Genomic DNA, 21546 nt, shown 5'->3' with positions numbered 1-21546 from the left:
TTGTTTTGGACTTTTTTACCATTTAATATTTTTTGTTCATTCGAAGTAAAAAAATTTAAATTGAACAATGTAGGGATTGAGAACTAACTGACATTTACAATAAAGGTTTTCAAATATATTCTTGCTGACATAAAACTTATCTTTAGTAATTAAAATGTTTTTGACGCGTGTAAAGCACCTATTGATTCTCTAACTATTTTATATTAATTAAATGTTTAACAAATCATAAAACTTGGCAACGTTGTTACCAATAATAAACATTATTATAGGTTAAAGTCATACTTGCGGAAATATAAAACTTGGTAATTAATCATAATTAGTCATAATGTGAAATATTCCAAAAGCAAATATTTATCATAGTTTATAGCTACATTAGTATATTATACTTGTACATACTTCATCAAAGCAAGCGAAGTTTATATATCAATTGCACCATCTACAATAGAGTTAATGATATTATGCAATGTTGACAAACTCTCCTTTTGATATGATTGGGAAAAATGTTATAAGACAAGATTTTCTTTATCTAGTTTTTGTTATGTATTGTGTTTTATTGTTTAAATTAATTTTTTTAAAAATACAAAAAAAGTTCAAAACAAACATAAATCTTTTATTATTCTCCCGCATCAAACCGACTCAGAACAGGGACGTATAGAGGAAATCAAAATTTGATGATTGGGGGTATAGTTCTTCCAATATCAATTCCAGAAGACAGTTATGCAAGGAACAATCAATATTTCATAAATACGCACGGCGCTCATGCCAAATTTGGAAATGAAAAATAATGTTTACTCCCCGTATTGAATTCGGTAAACATCTAACAAACCGTCAGTCCACGTGGACTCCTCATCCTCGCTGTTTAGCAATGAAAACATCGAATAGTAATCATAAATACATTTCTATTGGCCGAAGTTGTCGGAAGGCCAATATACACAATTTCATCGAAATATTTCAACCAAAAAGTCTGTGATAAGCAGCTTTAGACCATGGGCGAATGTAGACAAAGACATTGCACAGTGTAGTGAAAATAAAGACAGATATAAATTTGATAATAAAAATTTAGATATACAAACACAGAAAGTATTTTAAATTTAATCGAATGTTTAAAAAAGGAAAATATTCAATAATTTGATAATGCAATCACAATAAGAATTGGCGAATTAACTAGAGTAACTAAATTTTCATTTCATCAAGTATTCACGAAAGGGGGTTGCTGTGGATCATTCACATAATCGAAAATCATGTAAAGAAAAACTGAAATCAGTTGACAAGCTACTCAAGATTTTATACGTAGGACAATTTATTGTTTATATAAGGAGAACAGGGCTGCGACATTAGAAGTAATATAGTGTCATACATGCGTCAGGATTTGTCAGCATGTGGTTTTAAACACAAAAAACTGAATAAACACCCAAATCGTCAAGGATCGTTCGATTACGTCTGATAAAAGACTACCTAAGTTCTAATAAATCCAATTTATCTAGTTGAAACATGGTTTGACAGTCACAATGTAATGAATTTCGGTTGGGTTGACATTTGTAAAAATTACTGTTTGGGCCACTGTTTTATTTGCAAATAATTTATTTTCGTTTATGGTTTTGCTTTGAAATTTCGTTTTCCAGAAAAAAAAACGAATGATCTACAAAAGAGACTCAGTTCACGTCTGGTACCCTGTTTGAACCAAACTCCCTTACAGGCAGGTACATTTTACTCGACTATTTACGTTTTATAGTTGAATATTCAGTTATAGCAAGTTAACGAGGTATGATAATGATTTTTATCTAAGTTCCAAGTAGGACTACAATCAAGTGCATTTTAACGAATACTTTCTCTCATAAGATATAAGATAGTTTTAAAAGTATTTATAAAAATAATAAATTCATAAAATGAGGTATCTACGCCTGTGGTAGATCTAACAAAATTGTAGGCAAGGGTTTTTATATTGTGCAATTTATATTGGAAGAACTATAATTTACTTTTATACCAAGTTGCATCCTTGAGGAGTTATATGTAGCCCCAAAATTTTGAAAAATAATTTCTTCACGACCCTTAACTCCAGGTGTACAGATAATCTTGATATGCCACTCTGTCTAGATAGAATTTTAGTGCCAATATATCGTCAACGGTATCCAAAATAAATGTTCTCGCACATTCATTAGAACAGGACGTTCTCGATTAACACTATAAAATTTTCCTGTTTCTTGAGCCTGTCTTTCAAGAAACCACGCGATTAGGAAACTCCCTCCGATATTCCTTCGCACTTCTTAAAAATGAGTCAAAATCACTAAATTCAAGTATGTATATATGGGTGTACTTTGACTCAGGTTCTATTGTGTCCCCTTTTCTTGCTATGACACTAGGGAATGCCCAGTGTTTATAACGTCTTCTGCGTACGAGAATTTGTACGTTGTATCTTCTACTTAACCTAGCATCATCAGGTATTCAATGAGGTAGCAGCATTTCGACAAGACTTCATTTAATATTCTTAGATTATTCTTACTAAGGTTGGTACACGCAATAGATCTTCTATGTTTGTAGTTTTCACAAGAGTGACTGTCTCAGTCCATTTAGACTGTTACAGTAACTGATTGTTTTCCTATCTACCTCTTTTTTTAGTCTTTTCTTTATTAGTTCATTCATTCATTCAGCAACTACCTTTGTAAGTCTGTACACTATTTCATTTCCCTCCATCTAGTGTTCCCCGGCACCCATCGGAGAGTTACTAGAAGCAAAATCAGGACTATGGGGGAAACCTCGAACGTAAATGAATTAAGGAGTTTGACGTATGAAATCAAGCATAATCGTGCAAAATTTTGATCTCCAACTTTACTTTGTACTTGTTTTGAACTGCTTTCTTAAGTTTTACATTTACATAGAGACACTAAGTTGGAGAGAATCAATCAGAATGTACACTTTGCTTAATTAAACAGTCTGAGGTTATGGAGTAGTTCGATCCTAGTGACATCTCTCCGACTGGTTCCGAACCAGTTATTCATTTGATCCTTAAACAAGAAAAAAAGATTTCTATAATCAAAGATTTGATCTAAGGTTCATATCCATGCTAACGATGTAGATGCGCGGACGATTGAAAATTGGCTTGCGCCAAATTCACAATTTCCGGGAAATTTGAAAATAACTCGAGTAATTTTAAATGCTCAAAGCTAGTTGTCGCATCAAATTGTGAATGAAACAAAAGTATTATGCAAAATACTTTCATTTTGCTAACATTTCAAATTCAAATATTGTTGTTTACAAGAAAATATAAATACCTGAAATTAAAATGCTGTTTAAATGAAGTATTGTGTAAAATATTTTTGTTTCATATACAATTTATGTGACAACCAGGTCCAACCATCTAAATTTCACAATTAAATGGTTGATATAAGATATAGGTAGATGGAATATTGAAACACCGGATGATTATTATAATTTTTATTTTGTTTTGACATTTTATAACTATATCCACAAACAAAAAATTTTCCTACACATTTTATCAGGCTTAGGACTGTCAACAGTGAGATGTTGGCGTGTTTAAAAAATGTTTCTGTTTGTACATGGTGCATACAATGGTATATAAAAAACTGATTTTATAACCATGGATAATTAATGCTTACCGTTGTCTTTCTTGCAGCTTTCCTTATATTTAACATTATCCAAATTCATCACAACATCAAAGTCTTTATATTGTTGATCTTTGCCTTCCAAAATTTTATTAATTATACCTATGTAATGGAAGATGTATATGTTAAAACTAATATTTACAAACATATTTACATAATCTTTATGATCTGAACAAAATATTGAGGAAATGTATGTTAAATCCTCCAATCCTTTTTATGTTGATAAATAGTAAATATTACTCTCACCTTTTCGCTTGCTTATTCGTGCATCCTGGTACACTGCAGGCCTTTACTCGTTTACTCATATTGAGTATGTAAACAAGACAGCACAATTCGCAACAAATGATAACTGTTAAATGCACAAAAACGCAAATATCTAATAAACAAACAATATCAAACACCTTTGCAAGATGGACGTTGTTCATTCAATAATCTTAGGTTGTTTCTCGATACATTATGGCAACTTAGTTTCAGAATCCAGATTAACAAACGTTCAAAAATAAAACACCAAAAAGTAAGCTTTTAGATGTGAGCCAGTCACAGAGATGGCGTTGAAAATCATCCTGAACTTCTCCTATTCCAGTGCACAGACCCTGGTTATGAGGTTTGCCAATATTTGGCAATGACTTCATTGACTGTTTCTTGCAATTGACGTAAAGACTTAGTCTCTTTTCCAGTTACGAATCATCGTGTCTGTTTTAGGCAGAAATGTAAAAGCTGTCCCCATGAACTGTATGCAATTTCGGTACCCACATTGCATGAAATTTTTAGTAAAACATAAAATTCATAAACTTTTTGAAAAACGAATACAGTACTCACTCGAGCGGTGGTTGTAGACTGGTGCACATAGCATTATCAGTATATTTAAATAATAAAGAGTTATCCGAAGATGAAAAAATCATTTAAAGAAGAGTGTTATGTTGAAATATTGATACTGTTGGTTCATTTAAAAGTCATCTACATAGCCATCTACATTGAAATTTAGGCAATACTTTCGGTTAATACTAGTTTTATTTGATTCAATATTGTATCGAGATTTTTAACGGCTCCGCTTTTTAAAGCTATAAATCCCATTGATCGCCTTTTCTACTTTTCTACAAATCAAGTTTTTTGTTCTTGTCACTATATCTGCATCAGTGTACTATAATATTAAATGCAAAAAAAATTTTAGCCCAATTCACGAGGCAATTCATACTGAAATACTGTACGTGGCTTTAGTACGTATATACATACGTATACATGAAAAATTATTTGGAATAACTTTTATGTACGCCAATGTCCTCTTATACTAATATCTATATGTCTAGATCTTTTACCAAGAATCAAGGTGTCTTTTTATGTGTCACTTCCTCTGCGTACTTATTGCAAAATGAATATTATAGCTAGATAACACGCGAATCTTACATACATCCTGAATTAATGAAAATGTATTCCAAAAAGTTACACGAACAACTTGTCCATTTAGCAATAATAGTGGGTGTCTACAATTTAAAAATTCAATTTATAATTTTCAAAACTTACTAATATTATAACAAAAAGACTGTGTGCTAAGAAGATAACAAAATGCATCCATTTTTTGTTGAGATATCCTGTGGGTATATATGTCAGATTGTAGTTTTTCATTTTATTAGTTTTTCGAAAGAAATATCTGAAATTAAAATTGTTAAACTGATTTTATTTCAATTTTAATTAAAAAACAAATACTTTTAAGTACGGTTGATGATCAGATAAAAGGTCGCAACATTTTTGGAGAAATGGGTTTCCATATTATAGTGGAGGCAGCTACTTAGATACGTTGAAAGTTTCCATACAGATCAAGAGGAAAAAAATGATATGATTCGATTATTTAGGACAAAGTGTATGTTAACAACTGAAGTTCACAGTTGAAAATAATGGAAATTTATTTGCGAATAAGCAATGAGCAGACAACTTTGATTGTTTTTTCGACACTCAACAAGACAGAGAGTGACAAACAAAGCCACACGACAACCTTACCATTCTGATGGCAAGTGTTTGTTTAATCACAGGATACGAAACTGTGTATCACCAATGTGATTCCTGAATGAATCCTGTGATTCATGTACTATTATACTGATCGTTCGCATGGAGCTTGACCAGACTGTCGATGCAGATCTTTATTTAAGAAGAATATGCTTGATCGTCTGATTGAAAAGGTCGGACATATTCCAAACCATCGTAGAAGTTGTTGTAACGGTTTGAGTTAAAAAACAAAGACCAGATTTGGTACCCACTGACTGAGAAAAGCTTCTCCCGCATAGTGATGGGAAGACCTGGCTCTTTGAAAAGGAATATCACTTGCTAAAACGGATTAAACAAGTTTTATCTGCCTGTATAGATTGATTACGTAAAAAAGTCACTTTTCTGTCTATATTATTCGATTTGTTACCTTTTTTATAACCCCTCGTATAATGAGTCAACTTTATATTTCCTTTTATGTCTATCACTATCAATTTGACCAAGTAAATCCATCGGATAAGGACAAAGATTAAGGGCTGTCTGAAGTGAGTTGTTAAGCCCTTGAACGCTAAACGGCATTTTGAGATTCAGAGTATCAACTAACGATTTAGAGAGAAATGAACGAGGCATTCATGTAGTATTTAACATTCGCAGTCATCAAAGATTTGCGAATAATTTGAATTTCGCTTTGTTTAAGATGCACTCTCTCTTATGAGTATGAAATGCTTTCGAAAAGAGCATTAAGTCTGTCTATGATTTGTCTCCGGATTCTCAGCGTACAATGAATTTGGATTTTGCAAATATTGTTCACATGAATGAGCAATATGTCGAAGGGACTAAGCTCTTCTCTTCATTGAGTAAAAGCGTCACGAGGTAAGGCTGTTGGAATATCGATAACTCAACTAGGAATTTGAATAATATCACTATATTTTCATCGTCTAGAACATACGCGGTGGAACAGACAACAAGTACAAATTCGTTAATAAATGAAAGAGGGCGTAAACACGTCAATTTATATTTTTGAATGCGCATTTTTTCGAAAAAAAAATTATATAGAGTGTGTCATGTGACCCCAATTTGAAATACAAATCCTATTTATTTTTTGGAATCTTCAGGAAACTGTAGAGATAAATCATGTACAATTTCCAACATTCATTGTAAACTGTTTCAGAAATATCTAATGGTGTTATATCAGGAGATCGTGCTGACCGTTATATCGGTCCGCGCGTTCCTGTCCACCGATATCGAAAATTTGAAACAGATACTACCGTACATTGATTTGGTAATGGGATGGTTGTTCATCTCGCTAAAACCATATTATTTTCGCAAAAGCTTGTGAGATTGCTGGATTAGAATATAAGTTTGTCAAATTTGGTTGGACATTTGGAGCAGTTCTAAATATTCTGCACAATCAACTCTTTCATTATTGTGTACGTTCTTCTTTCACTCAATGAGAATTCTCATTCGTGACAATCTTCTAGTATTTAGAGGAGCGCTAATATCCCTCTCTGCATTACAGGCTTCACTTGCACGCACCTATAAACTCACTTATGTGCGTTCACTACCATGGTATTCACTCGCAAACAAACACCCACTAAGCAAAATGGAAAAAAGATTGTGATAACTCCAACTATCGAGTAAATTTATTTCAGTAATTGAAAATTATATGGTCAGTTTATTTTTAAATACATTTTTTTTTGTCATAATGTATTCATTTGGGCCAAATTAATTTGCTCTAATTAAAGAAAATATCCGCCTCTATACAAACGGTCGACGTATTCAGTCGAATTTTGTTATATGTGTATGGTGTTTAATTATTATTACAAAGTGCTATCATAATTAAGGTAATGAAATTCCACAGACGAAACTAATAATTTTATTAGTTGAGCATTTTAATTTTTTTATTGGTTGATCGCATGCTGAAAGAAAGATAGCATACAAATAAATGGATCTCTAGTTGAAAATATTTTTCACAAAAGTCTCATCATAATATTTGTGGTAAAATTAAAATAGAAACAGATTATATGGATATAAATTCATTTAGACGTGGTCATTATATAATTCTTTTTCTTCAATGAATAACCCAAAGCTTGATAGAAAAAATTTGTTTGCAAATGTAAGATGCTTTCGATTGGACTACTTCTGTACTAATGGCAAAGAATGTGTTGTCGATTGCTTTTTATTATCTACTATTAAACCCATCGGCTTCTAGCTCTAATTACCAGGATTAAAGTACTAAGATCTCCTCAAAAGTTGATTGCATGTCCGTTTTGATCTGAAGCCAGCACTGTGATATTAGTTATTTCACGTTGAAGTATGCCGGATAGATACAAGTTCTGAGGCGTTTCGTCGATGGCGTATCCAGGATCAGCTTTCAATACAAACCCGTGTGCTAATGTTACAATCGAAAGGTATGCTGAATACTTTTATAATATTAACGGATAGGTCTGAAGAGTATGGTTGTCCCGATATGAGTATTTGTGGAGAAAACCCCAACATTCTATCAAAGCTGTCGGGTTCATTGAATGAAATATCATATTTGCTAAAAATATGGAATTGTAATTGTTTGGTTTCAGTGAAAATACGAGGATATATTGAAAAATTCTTAGCATACTATAGAACCAAACAAAATTTCAATGTCAAAATATTTGATTACTCAACATATTCTCCTCTTAATTGGATGCATTTATTACAGCGCCCCTGCAACGCCTCTAAACCATTCAAAAAAAGGTTTCTTCTTGCTTTGGAACCCAGACATCCACAGCTTTTATTACCTTTATTACCAAAATTGAGTAATATAAATCATAAATCGCGAATTTTTTGCATGGCAACATGACATTTGTGTGCAGGGGCGTTGTCCTGCAAAACCAAAACACCTTTGGATAGCTTTCCGCGTCTTTCCTCTTTAATTTTTTTCCGTAGAGTGGTCAGTAATGTCGAATAGTAATCTCCAGTTATTGTTCTACCCTTATCCAAAAAATCAACCATGATTACTCCATGGCAATCCCAAAAAACTGAAGCAAGAACTTTTCCAGCAGATTTTTGGACAGGAAACTTCTTAGGTCTTGGAGAACCAAAGTATCGCCATTCCATCGATTGTTGTTTTATTTCTGGATCGTAGAAATGTAAATACCCAAGTCTCATCCATAGTAACAATTCGGTTTAAGAAGTTTACATCGTTTTCAAATCGAGCACAGATCGAAGGCGATGCTTTTGGTCAACATCCAAACATTTGGGGATCCATTTTGCAGCAATTTTTCTCATATCCTAATTGACGTGAACTATATGATGAACGCGTTCGTATGAAATATTCAATGCTTCAGATATCCGTTTTAGCCCAATTCGACGGTCTGATAAAATCATGTCATGAACTGCATCGATATTTTCGGGGACTGACACAGAAACTGGCCTTCCCGATCGGTCATCATCTTCAATGGAAAATCTACCTATTTTGAAGCTTGCAGTCTAATTTTTCACGGTCGCATACGAAGGACATTTATCACCAAAGGTATTAAGCATATCTTCGTAATTCTGCTTACCTCTTAACCCTTTTAAATACAGGTACTTGTTGATGGCTCGATACGCCAATTTTTCGATTTTCACAATTTCGGTGTCAAACTTTACACTAACACTTCTAATAAGTTATTGTTCGGTGCTATGGTAACGCAATATTTTGTTTATGCATGGAACTGGTCTACGCTAACTAGATATCAATACATCCTTGTATTATTATTTATTAAAAAAATTTGTCCTTTTCTTTATTTAATACTGTAAAGAATGGAACGTTACTCGTATTTTGAAAATATTTACGCAACGTTTCGTAATATACAGAAAACAGTTGGTCAGATGACAGCTCGAAAGTGGAGAGTATTTTAAATTTACTTTGACATTTGAATATTTTATCAGTTCCAAACAAATTATTTGCAAAAATAATTCATTACACTTTGTATGTATACAATTAAGACTAAATTACATTCCATTTGTCACTTAACTTAATATTTTTAAGACATAGTGATGATAAATTTTATGGTTTATAGCTTTGTTAATGTTATATTTTTCTTTCAGAACCGACTTGAGGGTTGTGAGTGAGGCCGTTCCAAGTAAAAGTTTAAACAACTTAATAATGGTAAGTGGTTGAACGTTAGCGCGATAAAAAACAAATCAGAATAAGGTGTTTGAAACGTTATCATACTTTTCTTTTCAAAGTTTTCGTTGTTTTAAATTATATTACATGATTTACGTAGTATATTCAAAACTTAGCGATACGTATCTAATCATCGAAGCACATTTAGGTGCAGTCTTGAGCTCTTCCAGGGATATGGTGTTTATTTCCTTAAAATGCGGTTTGTTGTCGCAGATCTCCGATTTATATTCGATACAGTATGGGTACTACAGTGAAGTAGTTTTACATATTAAACTGACGTTAGAATGAAACTCGAAAATTCGATTGTCTTTAGAATAAGACTAATAATACATTGACCTCAAAATAAAGTTAACAATTGAGTTGACGAATTAGATTAACTTGAGAATCATATTTTAGACGTTAGAATTAAATTGACTTTAGAATCATATTGATTTCAAAATAAGATATTAAACTTAATAATTATATTAACTTTATAATTATAATGACTTCAAAATAAGACTTTAAAGTTAACAATTGACTTAACTTCAGAATTAAATTAAATTAAGAATAATGTTTTGGACGTTACAATTGAATTGATTTTATAATAAGACTCTAAACTTAAGAATTAAAATGACTCAATCTAAAAATAATAGAAATAGAAACTCTTTTGGAATATATAGAATAGTAGCAAACGTTATTGAGTTAAGGGAATATATCTAAAAAGCAGTAGAGCAGAATTAATATTTTATCCTTTGTATAAAAATTCAAGTAAAATAATGGGCTAATGAACTAATAGGACTATATTCAAATTCCTCTTCTAGGTTTTGATTTACATTGAAAGGCAATTCCACTTTAAAAATAATATCAATTACGTGGGCCGTTTTTTTTTCAACCTCCGATCGCTCCGTGCAGACGCTACGCGGGCAGAAGAAAGCGAGCATGCGCTGTAGGCGACTGCGAAGCTCTCGTACTACACACTCCGCCATTATTGACATTCAGTCGTCAGTCGGCGTTGTGCTACAGTCACGATAGCATGTCCGCCATTATCTATCTATAATCTATCGGAGAATCAGAGTAGTGTGTATGGGGAAAACTTCATGAGTCATGAGTGATGGTGTTGTGTGTAAATGGTGTCGAAAGTTTAAAGATGACCGAAATGATGAAGAGGAGCATGGAAGCAAATCGTTTCAGATGACCTGGTTCAACGAGTTGACAGAATTACTGCATTGTCTACGGAATTTCCAGAAGTTTCAAGGTCTGTTTTGTACTCTACTTGAAGTCATTGGCCGCAACTTTCTTCGAAGAGGGTATTAAAAAGCTTATCCACAGATATGACAAATGTCTCAATATCTTCGGTGATTATGTCGAAAAGTAACCGTAAGTGTACCAATCTTTTGGTAATAAAATTATTGTTTTATAAGAACTTGTCTTTTATTTATAGCCTATTGGATGTTGAAAAAAAAACGGCCCTCGTATTATTATGAGTGAATTTATTTTCTTCCAATATTATATTGTTGCAACCCTGTACATTAAGTTGGGTTTATATTATTTTCTATGGCATATGATGTCTAGTATATCTACCAGATATTTAGTGAAAATTGTAACATTTTCCAAATTTTTTCCTGAAAACTCCTGAGATATTAAAGGTTGTCAATATTGATTGAGAAACACCTTCTTCACTTCTATTAAATTCAAAGAAGTCATTAATTGATGGATTTTTGTCTAATAAATAAAAAAATTTATTATTTATTAACTCATTGACATTAAATGTATTACACCCAGATGGAATAATTTATCAACCCTGATTGTTTGGCAATATAATAAATAGCCTTACAGAAAAGATAGAAACAAATTCATAGTCAAACGTACAGTATGTGAATATGAGGAAAGAGGACGCCAGTTTAGATAACGTCCTCATAAGACACTAAAGGCTATAATGCGTAAATTTAGTGTTTGCATGTTTATTTTGTCTTTTCCCTAATGGAAATTAGACCAAACGTTATCACCTGAGTTAATTACCTGAAGTGCCTGTCTGGCGGTGACCTTGATTACAATACATTTAACATGATAGGCAATTTCGTCACAGTATAAACCAAGAATCCAATAGGCCACAATTTTATCCCTCTAAAAATCGCTAACATTTTAATAGAACTCGCAATATCGGTTTTGGTAAACAGATTTTTCTTAAGAGAGAAAAATGTTTGTGAATATGATTAAAGATAAAATTTTGATATTATTATAATACACGCTCTGGATATGGACCAAAAAATCAAAGTCGAAAAATATTCCTTAAATAGATATATTTTATATAATGGAAATAGAATGTAATCAATAAATGACAAATGTGTAGACTACACCAAAGAAGGTGTTTACCAAACGTTTTTTTGTAAAAATATGAATTTATAAGTTAAACTGGCAATTAATGATCCCACAATAGGTGCAGCCCAGTATATCTGAAAAAAAATATTTTAAGCAATTGGAATATGATACATAATTTGGATGTACTATTCGAGATATAAATGTCTTAGAGATTTTCTACGCGCAAAAATGTTAATGGTAAAAAAAATTAATCCGGAACGTATGACACATATTAAGTGACAAATATGAAAGACTTAATATCAAGTCCCGAAAGTATATATTTTTCTATAAATATCCATTTGCAAGTGTTAATTAATGAGTTCAATTCAAGTAATTATTATGGCTAAACTAAAGAAAGCAAAAAAAATTGTGTATGTGGAATCAGTTGCCACGTATCTTTGATACTTCATAAATAACATTGAGAATTAATTGTGAATCGGGAAAGATGAAAAATTATTATGAGAACTAGTTTATTCCGGAGCAAATAGTGAAAATAACTTTTCAATAACATCATTTTACCTAATAATAGGGTTGCCTGAGATTTCTCAGCAAATAAACAAGACATGCGTGGGTTCGCTTTAAAATAAGCATATACATATGTGTTAACGTCCTCGTCTGATGAAAATCTATCACTTGCAAGGGAAACGTTCAAATTAGGAAAAAAGTGACCAGGTGTCAGACACTCTCCTGTTATTTTTTTCCTTTTTGAAGGTACTCGATCCTAGAACTACCCCAAATAACGATCATCACTTCGATGAAACCGTCTTTGCCATTTTACTAATTAGTACGCCCTATAAGAAGTGTTTTTTCGTCAGGAAGGTAGCTCTGTGGATTCAGTTTTCACCTATAGACATGAATCGTCGCATAAAAGTAAGCATCAGTAAGAGAAGGGAAATGTTCAGAAAAAATCTCACCATATTATATTTCCCATCTTATATTACGCTCACATCTTCATGTTTAAATTCGAGAACTTCTTAGACAATTCTCGTTGCAAAAATACTAATGTGAATCTTGAGATGATTTTTAGAGTTTTATAAGTTAAAAAATTCTTTGCGGGACCCCAAACATTTGAATTATATTATTTATTATAGATAAAGAATCGATTACATCGACAAAAAGTTAAATGACCCTTTTTTTCCAATTATTTCCTCCTCTAAACTCACTTTATAATAAACTTTTGAAGAAAAAGATCCTAAAAAGACAACGGTACATAAATTGAATTTTCAAATCCGTCATCTGTTATCGGCGTGAAACTTTAGCTTTTAATTAATTCTCAATAGACTTATGTTTCGTATAACATATATAAAATCAATAATTACGAGCTGATTTGGGTTGAGGTTATGTTAACGACCAAAATGTGTCCTAAAATCTACAAAATTGAAAGTTTTTTTCACGATTTTCAGGATTTTTCTTATGTGCTCTACTACATCCGCCTCTTTTGGATATCCTGATCGTTGAGCATAATTCGTGCAGTGTTTCGAAAATTCTAACATATAACTTATTGCCGATAATGAACTCAAAATTTGAAAAATGGCAGTTCAGGAGAACTGTATTTGAGTGTTCAGTTCAATTCATTTTCGTTTTTCTAATATAGCTCTCAAAATTCTGTAAATCCAATGAGATACATTTAGTATTTTTATGTTTCTGGATTATTCCGATTTCATCACACTGCTTTGGAAAAGTATACAATATCGAGAAATCTATAGTTTTAAATAAAAAATGTCATTGTTCAGATCCAATTCATTCTATTTCATAAATACAAGCACCTTTATCTGGAAGTTTTTTAGGATTTTTAACATATTTCTTTTTGTCAAATTTTACTAAACCGGTTGTTTGATTAAGAATTTTCAGTAGGTTATGTCTGGAACTCTTTGTGTCTTACCAAATTTAATCTCTCATAGATTCTGTACGAGATTTTATTTTGTTTTATCTCATTTTCTATTCATCACATTATTGAAATCCTAGTAGAACAATGAGTTCACAACTGGACAACCTGTTGTTGTCATTATCTACCCAGTTGTTTAGCTTCATATAATGCAAAAAAAGCAAAATAATTGAATAGAATTTTCAATTTTTCTTACCCAATGGGATGTAAAATCAGTGTACACAACTGCCGGACCAAAACTCCTAGCGGGATTCATACTGGCTCCGGTATAAGCCGCCTAAATTAATAAGCCAGATATTTTTAAAACTGAGATTAATGAATATATCAATGAAATACACTTACAGCAGAGAGATTTAACGATACAACCACTAGACCAATTTTCAAAGGTATAGAATCAGTCTTATTTGAATTTCTTTTATCCCAACTGGAACAATTTGCTACTACTAAAATTATTGTGAGGATAACTTCAACTCCAAAAGCCTTAAAAGAAAAAAAAATTGTATTTTTCACCCGTCATTGTTTGAAACCAGTTTGGAATATGAAATATGTGTCCCGACATTGACGTATTGTTCACTTACTTCCAACTCACTAATCCCATTTCCTGGTGCATTTACACAAACACCACGTTCTCCATTGCCAACCGACAAAGCTGCTGTTGGGGTCAGCAACTGAACAAACATCGATAATTTATTATATATCTTTACTTGAATCTCAAGATTTATGCTTACTTTATGAAATCCTGTGCCAACAAGGCATCCTAAAATTTGGCTAATCATATATGCTATTGTTTGTGTCAAATTGATTTGTTCCAAAATAAATGCTGATAGTGTCACCGCTGGATTTATGTAAGCGCCAGAAATATGGCCCAGCATCTACAAATTTTAAATAATTCAAATTTGTTAATGCTAGCTAACGGATTTAGATAATATTGTTCAAATAAATATAATGAAGTTGGTAGTGGTTAGAATAAAGTTTTTGTTTGTAAATTGTTGTTATTTCTAGTATCAGGCCAATATAAAATTATTACTCAAAAATTTCAAGAATATACACCTGAATAACCGCTGTAACCGCCAGTCCAGTTGCAAAACTGACATGTAAAATGGATATATTTCCTTGAACGTCTAAAGTGGCTCCTGTACAAGACAGAAATAGTAAAACTGCTGTTCCAAAAAATTCTGACATACAGCATAACAAAAATGTATTCATAAAAAACGTTCTTGTCGGTTTTCCATCGCTAACTGAAATGAATACTGAATTAAACACAATATTTATCACATATTCAACTAAATCTTATTGTAGCCAGATAAATTAAGTTGTATCCAAAAGGACATATTTTTTTGAAAAGATATTTGTTGATAATATTTCCGGACTGCTAAAGAAAAAACAAATCAAATGGTTTTAATTGTGTCTTCTACATATTTCCTTCTGGCTCCCCGTGACTACTGGCTATTCACTGATCTCGAAAAAATGCTCGTCGTTAATAAATTCAATTCAAATGAGGAAGCAATTCCTGAAACTGAAGCCTGTTTTGAGGCAAATGACAAATTCTTCTACAAGCACGACATCGAGAAGTTAGAGAAGCTTTGGAATGAAGGAGATTACATTGATGAATAAAATCGATTTTCGGCAAAATGTGTTTTTCTTAGTTAGTCACACGAGTGTAAATTCCCTTTCAGTGAAAGGTAGTCCGTTTCTGCCAAAAATTGTGCAATTTTAGAATTACATTCGATCGCTTGATCTTTCCCTTGACTAATGTTTGTAAAGAATATTCTGCTCTATATACTGAGCAACTGCTGTCTTGTTTGAAAATGTCATTTAACACTAGATGTTCGGAATATGCCTTACCAACATAACACACTCTTAGCTGGTTTTCTTTATTGTACAAAACCATATTAACTTGTTCAACATGACTTTCCGTCGGTCGAGCTTTTTACCCAAGCTTACCAACTTGTGCCAAATTCCGAGGATTATATTTCTTTATTTACAAACTTACAAAGTTATGCGTGCCATATTAACCCTCTAACAGTAAGGTGGAGGGGTCGGATCCGAGTAAGGTGGAGTGTATCATTATAAATAGTAAGGAGGGGTAGGATCCGATTTATTTTCTATAGAACAATACATCAGTCGAATTACCACATTCATATTCATTTTCCACCATCAATCTGATAACTCAAAAAATCAGGAATACATTTTTTAACTTTTTTCCAAAACAAAATGACTATTTTATAAGGAACTCTCGTCACTTGGTAGTTTTTGATAAAGTTTTTATTCTACCTATGAACAATCACATTAAGTTATCTATTTAGGAACTCTCGTTTGTCATTTGGTAACAGGTATCAAATAACAAAGTGTAGTACTTTTGAAACCATTTTTCTAACTAACTATAGGACTAGTACTTTTCCGGCTTCAAAAACATGTTTGATGAATCACAATCAATAAAATTAAACTAATAAAAAAATTGAATCACAAGTAATAAGGTACTAATCAGAGTTTTCATCATTAGTAGCACATTTGGGACACAAAATAATTTTGTGTTCTCCATAGAAATTGCTGTTGCATTTTGCACAAAAATTGTTGCCCTTTATGTCCATTGAAGGATTACAATAACTGCACCTTCTTCTTTTCTGCTCTATATTACTTGTTGGTTGATTCTCCAGACGTTTATTCATACGTAGTTCAGCCAGTCCTAAAGCAAGGCTTTTGAGGAAGTCTGCATGTGCGTGAACTGAGAATCCCTCACAATCTGAGTTCCATTTGAATATTACAAATGCATTTACACCTGCCATGTCGATCATTTCAAAAAATATCTCGTGGGCCATCGACTGCTCTTTCTTTTTGTTGTATCGTAGCAAAGTTTGTCCAAGACATCTACACCACTTTTTGTTGAGCTACAAATCTCAATTATCTTTGGTTTTTCCGAGTCACCGTTCTCTTCCCCCATCGTTGACAGAAGCAGAACCTTTTTTTAGGTTTTTGTATAGGTATTTGGTTGAACCCTCTAGAGTCTAGAACAGCAGATAATAATGAAGGCGGTATCTGTGGTTTATTTTTACGAAGCGTACCAATGATTGTCAGTTTTCGTTTACAAAAGACTTCTGCCAATTCAAAGGAAGTGAACCAGTTATCAGTGGTTACATTCCTGTTATTGTTGAGTTGAGTTTTAGAACATATTGAGTAAGAATTGGCAAATCACCTTTCTTTTTCCTTATCTCCTTTCCAACGTACGGGATACCGCTCATAAAATACAACGACTCAGCGCCTACTGTAGGCGTGAAAACTAGCTCCAATTAGTGAAATATTACTTACTAGAACAGTGTATCTAGTTCGGAGCGTCCCTTGAGGCCGACTGATAGGATTCCTTGGGCTTTCGTACTACAAACAGTTGGGTGAGAACGAGACACTCAATATGGAAGGGAGTGGGTCGCATGTGACCCCGACTTTACTGATAGAGGGTTAAAATATGTACCGTATGTATGTTGCCGACTCCTGCTTTAAATCATAGTTACCTTCCAAAATATTGATAGTAAGACCTCATCCAGAAAGAGCGAATTCGCATATTTTGCACGTGCGCTGTGTCGAGAAACAGCGTAACAATGTCCGAGCATTTTGTGACTGATTCAGTCAGTTGAAAACATGGAGATTAACGAAGTGATTACGTTGTGGTTAGCTTACCGGCAATGGAAAAGAAAAATACGAAGGAAAAGTAGAATATTGATAATATTTGCAGATTTTCCTTGCTACCACGGCTGTTTTAAACTTTTATTTCCATCTATTTTTTATAAAAACGAACTGTGTCGTTATTAAACAAAGAGAGAACGATAAAAATAAAGTAAATTGTACTCTTCATAGAATTAAAGACTAGTCTTAACAAGTTACAATATGTTTAAATTGCAGCGTAGGAATTTTCACATATGAAGACCGAGAATACTTATGAGGCACTCTCGGTAAATTCAAAATATGGGAAAATTACTGTACCCTAGCTTAGTAACAATGTCAAGCGACTAGTTGATATTTTTATCAGAATATAATTTATTGGCTCGTTAATACATCATACTCATAAGTCTTTACGAGTGGATTTCTATTAAAAAAGTACTTATTTACTATTTTATGAGTTATAAATAACCAATACCTCAATACGAATAATAGTTATTTACGTAATCAAACATTAAGTAAAAAATCTATCATATAGGACCTGCTAGATAGACGTTAAAGTAGATAGGATATAATTTTTTAAGAAAATTCTATTTCTTCATAATTTCTCAAAAGTCCTCGGGAAATTTCCCTGATTTCTACTTTAAAGTAACGGTACCTATTTCTGGTAATTTTATACTTTGGCGGTCCCCTCTTTTTTGGCTCTAGAAAAACCAAAAATCATCCGATTTAGATGAATTTTTTTTACGAAAAAAATTTTGGGAATAAAAAAAATGAAAACTTATATTGGTTTTAGGGCTTTGAATGTTCATGAAAATGCATTCATTCACGTATAATTGTTAATAACTTTGTTCCAAATAATCAACTGAAGTTGTTATGCTGTTTTTCATAATATACACAAAAAAACGAACTAATTTAAAGAAAATTTATACATAAATGTTGATTTATTATGTTTTTACAATTAAAAATAACAATTTCTCTTAAAGTTGACCTTTTCTCTCATATAATCGTTTCTACCTTTTTTATTAAGTAATCATTAAAGTTATACGAACAAAAACATTCTTAAAATCACTTATTGTAAAATTGAAAAGCATACCAATTGTGAATATTTGTTATGAATTTTTAGCACAACCTAACCTAACCTAGCCTTACCTAACCTAACCAATATAAGTTTTAATTTTTTTTGTAATCCCATATTTTTCTCATAAATCCGCCGTAAAAACGAAGAATTAAAAAAAATCAAAGAAATCGAATGTTTTTTCGATTTTCTAGAAGCCAAAAAATGAGGGGAACGTATAAAATTACTCTATATTCTTTTCAAAATATTCCAAAAAGTTCTTGACATACACCTTCCAACTCTTATTTTGTGACTGATTTATTTCGATAGTAATAACCAAGGTACACAAAGAAAGAAATGCAAGTCCAGCAGAACATTATCATAATTTATATCGGTTTTCTATTGAAATTTACACTGATATATTAACAGTAAGTTAGTTGAAGTTTTTTGTATTGAAATTCCCACGTTTTGTAAAATGATATCTTCTAATTTTACATCCCCAATTCACTCTACCACTTTTCGGGATTAATTTCCTACCTTTTTTATATAGTATGAATTGTATTATATCTCAGAACTTTGTTCAAAAATTCGACCGTTCATGAAAAATTAAAAAGTATAAATAGAAATATACAGGGGCGGATTAAGATTAATAACGCCCGAGGCTAAAATAATGACGGGCCCCCTTTGGAAACCCAGAAAAATTAAAAAAATAATATCAATACGTTAGATTTATGGTATCAACACATCAAAAAATACAGAATGTTTTCTAAAAAATGGGATCCTCTTGGATCTGGGGGCCCCCTAAGCCACTAGCTTAATTCGCGGCCATGGAAGTATAAATCAGTTGAGTTAATTTGCCGGTTTTACAAAACTTTCTCTGTTTTTAATCAATTATCTGTCCTAATTAAGCAACGTCTCCATTTATTCGTAATTCATTTACATTCAAATTATTAATACCTTTAAGCTTGACAAAAAATTTGATATTATAAACAAAAGAAATTCCTTTTTTTATTCAATCGGTTCCAAAAAAAAATAATTACGGCCTTCCCAGAATATCACATGAATAATAGTTCTTCATGTAACAAGTGAGTAAAGTAATACTTTTTTTACGAGTAGGACGGTTTGGCCGGCAATTCCTGAAAAAAAGTTACTTTACTCACGAGTTTCATACAAAAATTGTTCTACGTCTGTAGACTTAAGAAAATTCTTCAAAACTTATCAATTTTCATTTTGTAATAGTAATATTAAAAGTACAACTGTGAGCACTGTTAATTTGATGTCTACGTCGTTATTTACTACTAGGGTGCCTTTCAGTTTTGAATAAGTCGACCAAAGTATTGAAGAAGAAGATTCATAGTCGCTGCAGTTACCGATTCAACAATATCTGGGTGTGATCTTCTGGTGTGCAGTTTAAACTTTCTTCATTATTACTCTCCATCACTAATAATGATTCTACTCTCCTTTTAATTAAACACAAAATGGATTTTCTTGACGAATGTCAAGAGATAAAAGTGTGACAGTTTATCGGTTAAACGAATTGACATGAGAAAGAAAGCGTTCACAGCCCATTATTTTGATAAAACAATTTTATGATTGCGTTAAAAAATGACACGTTACAGCACTTTTTTTACGCGAAAGTGTGAAAAAATGAACCGCTACGGTACTTTTTTTACCGATTCAGAAATTACATTCTTTATGAATGCAAATGAATGAAAAAAAAAATGTGAATATTATAACGGGCGTAGAAAAAAATAATTTATTGACTTACCTTCCGAAATCATATTAATTTAAAATAAAAAAAAATCTTTTCAGAAAAGCGAGTGATATAATCTTATCGGTTTTACGGATGATAGTAGCTACTGCTTATTTCAACTGCAAATATTATCTATCTGCTGGGATGAAATCCAAATCTAATAAATATGGGTATTATGAGGATATTAATCGTCACAACTTTATTATTGGATTAATTTAATCATATATAATAATAATCAACACTTTATAGGGAGTTTATATTTCTATTAAGAATAAAATTATCAACAAAAATAGGATTCACTGAAAAACGTCTAACATACAATTTAGAGTAGGTAATCAGTGAAAGAAAATCATAGTCTTTAGATTTGATAGTGTTGTAGTTTGATTCAATCCTTGCAACTTAAGGTTTATTTCAACAAGATGACTTGTGGTATCAGCTAGAAACAAGGGCGTTGTCAAGTGGGGGCAGTTTCCCCCTTCTAGAGTTCAAATAAAGCTAGCCGCAAAGCGACCAAAGTCCAAAGGCCATGCGAGCAATTGACTTCTTTACCTATTAATAATATAAGATTTTGACATCCGTTTTTAAAATCGCCGTCATTTTTATCACGACTATATCAGATTTGCAAAAACGCAAGACTATTAAACAGTGTATAAAAATATGTAGTTAGGAATGGTGTGTGTGTGTGTGTGTGTGTGTGTGTGAGTGCATTACATTTCTTTCTACGACAGCCGTTCACCAGCATTCACGTTAGTTTTGTATAATTTGTGTCCAATCTGTAGCTTTGGACGTGATAAAAACCTCGGAACACGTTAAAAGAATTTTACTTTTAATTGAAAACCACCGTGAAAATCCGGAAAAAGTGACAGACGAAATTATAAAGGAAGCTGCTGTTGTTGCAGAGAAAGCCGAACCGGAGAAGGATATTACAACATTGCCGCGTATTAAGAAGCAATCATCCAGCAGAAAGCCCTTCAGAATACTAGAAGAGGTCTTTAGTATTACCTTACCTGTATTCCATTATCATCTCAATACTTGAAGTACGTTTTGCTGAAGAAAACACGCAACCATTCGCATTTTCCAAGTTACACCCGGCGTAGATGCAAAAGATGACAACTAAACGTA

The 21546-nt window shown here is 32.3% G+C and overlaps 2 protein-coding genes across 6 annotated transcripts in view; one reads left to right on the top strand and one right to left on the bottom strand.

Moving 5' to 3' along the window:
- Positions 1–21546, top strand: part of LOC130900954 (breast cancer anti-estrogen resistance protein 3 homolog) — a 71420-nt gene that overhangs the window by 44435 nt on the left and 5439 nt on the right. For all 4 annotated transcript variants that reach the window (XM_057811975.1, XM_057811973.1, XM_057811974.1 and 1 more), the window contains one exon: positions 9663–9723. In XM_057811975.1, coding sequence (XP_057667958.1) covers positions 9663–9723 — 61 coding nt within the window. The remainder of the gene's footprint in view (positions 1–9662; positions 9724–21546) is intronic.
- On the bottom strand, positions 12006–20562 carry LOC130900963 (lens fiber major intrinsic protein-like). Of its 2 annotated transcripts, XM_057811992.1 has the most exons (7): positions 20440–20562; positions 15014–15201; positions 14692–14835; positions 14542–14631; positions 14306–14443; positions 14160–14240; positions 12006–12173 (listed from the first exon to the last, which is right to left on the bottom strand). In XM_057811992.1, exons 1-7 carry the CDS (start codon positions 20450–20452, stop codon positions 12090–12092), a joined length of 738 nt encoding a protein of 245 aa, XP_057667975.1. In that variant the 5' UTR covers positions 20453–20562; the 3' UTR covers positions 12006–12089. The 2 variants fall into 2 exon arrangements, with proteins under 2 accessions (XP_057667975.1, XP_057667976.1); XM_057811993.1 differs by lacking the exon at positions 14542–14631 and having other exon boundaries at positions 20440–20557.

Source organism: Diorhabda carinulata, chromosome X (assembly GCF_026250575.1).
Source record: "Diorhabda carinulata isolate Delta chromosome X, icDioCari1.1, whole genome shotgun sequence".
NCBI lineage: Eukaryota > Metazoa > Arthropoda > Insecta > Coleoptera > Chrysomelidae > Diorhabda > Diorhabda carinulata.
The sequence above is the reverse complement of the archived record's forward strand: the minus strand, read 5'-3'. Positions and strand labels throughout refer to the sequence as shown.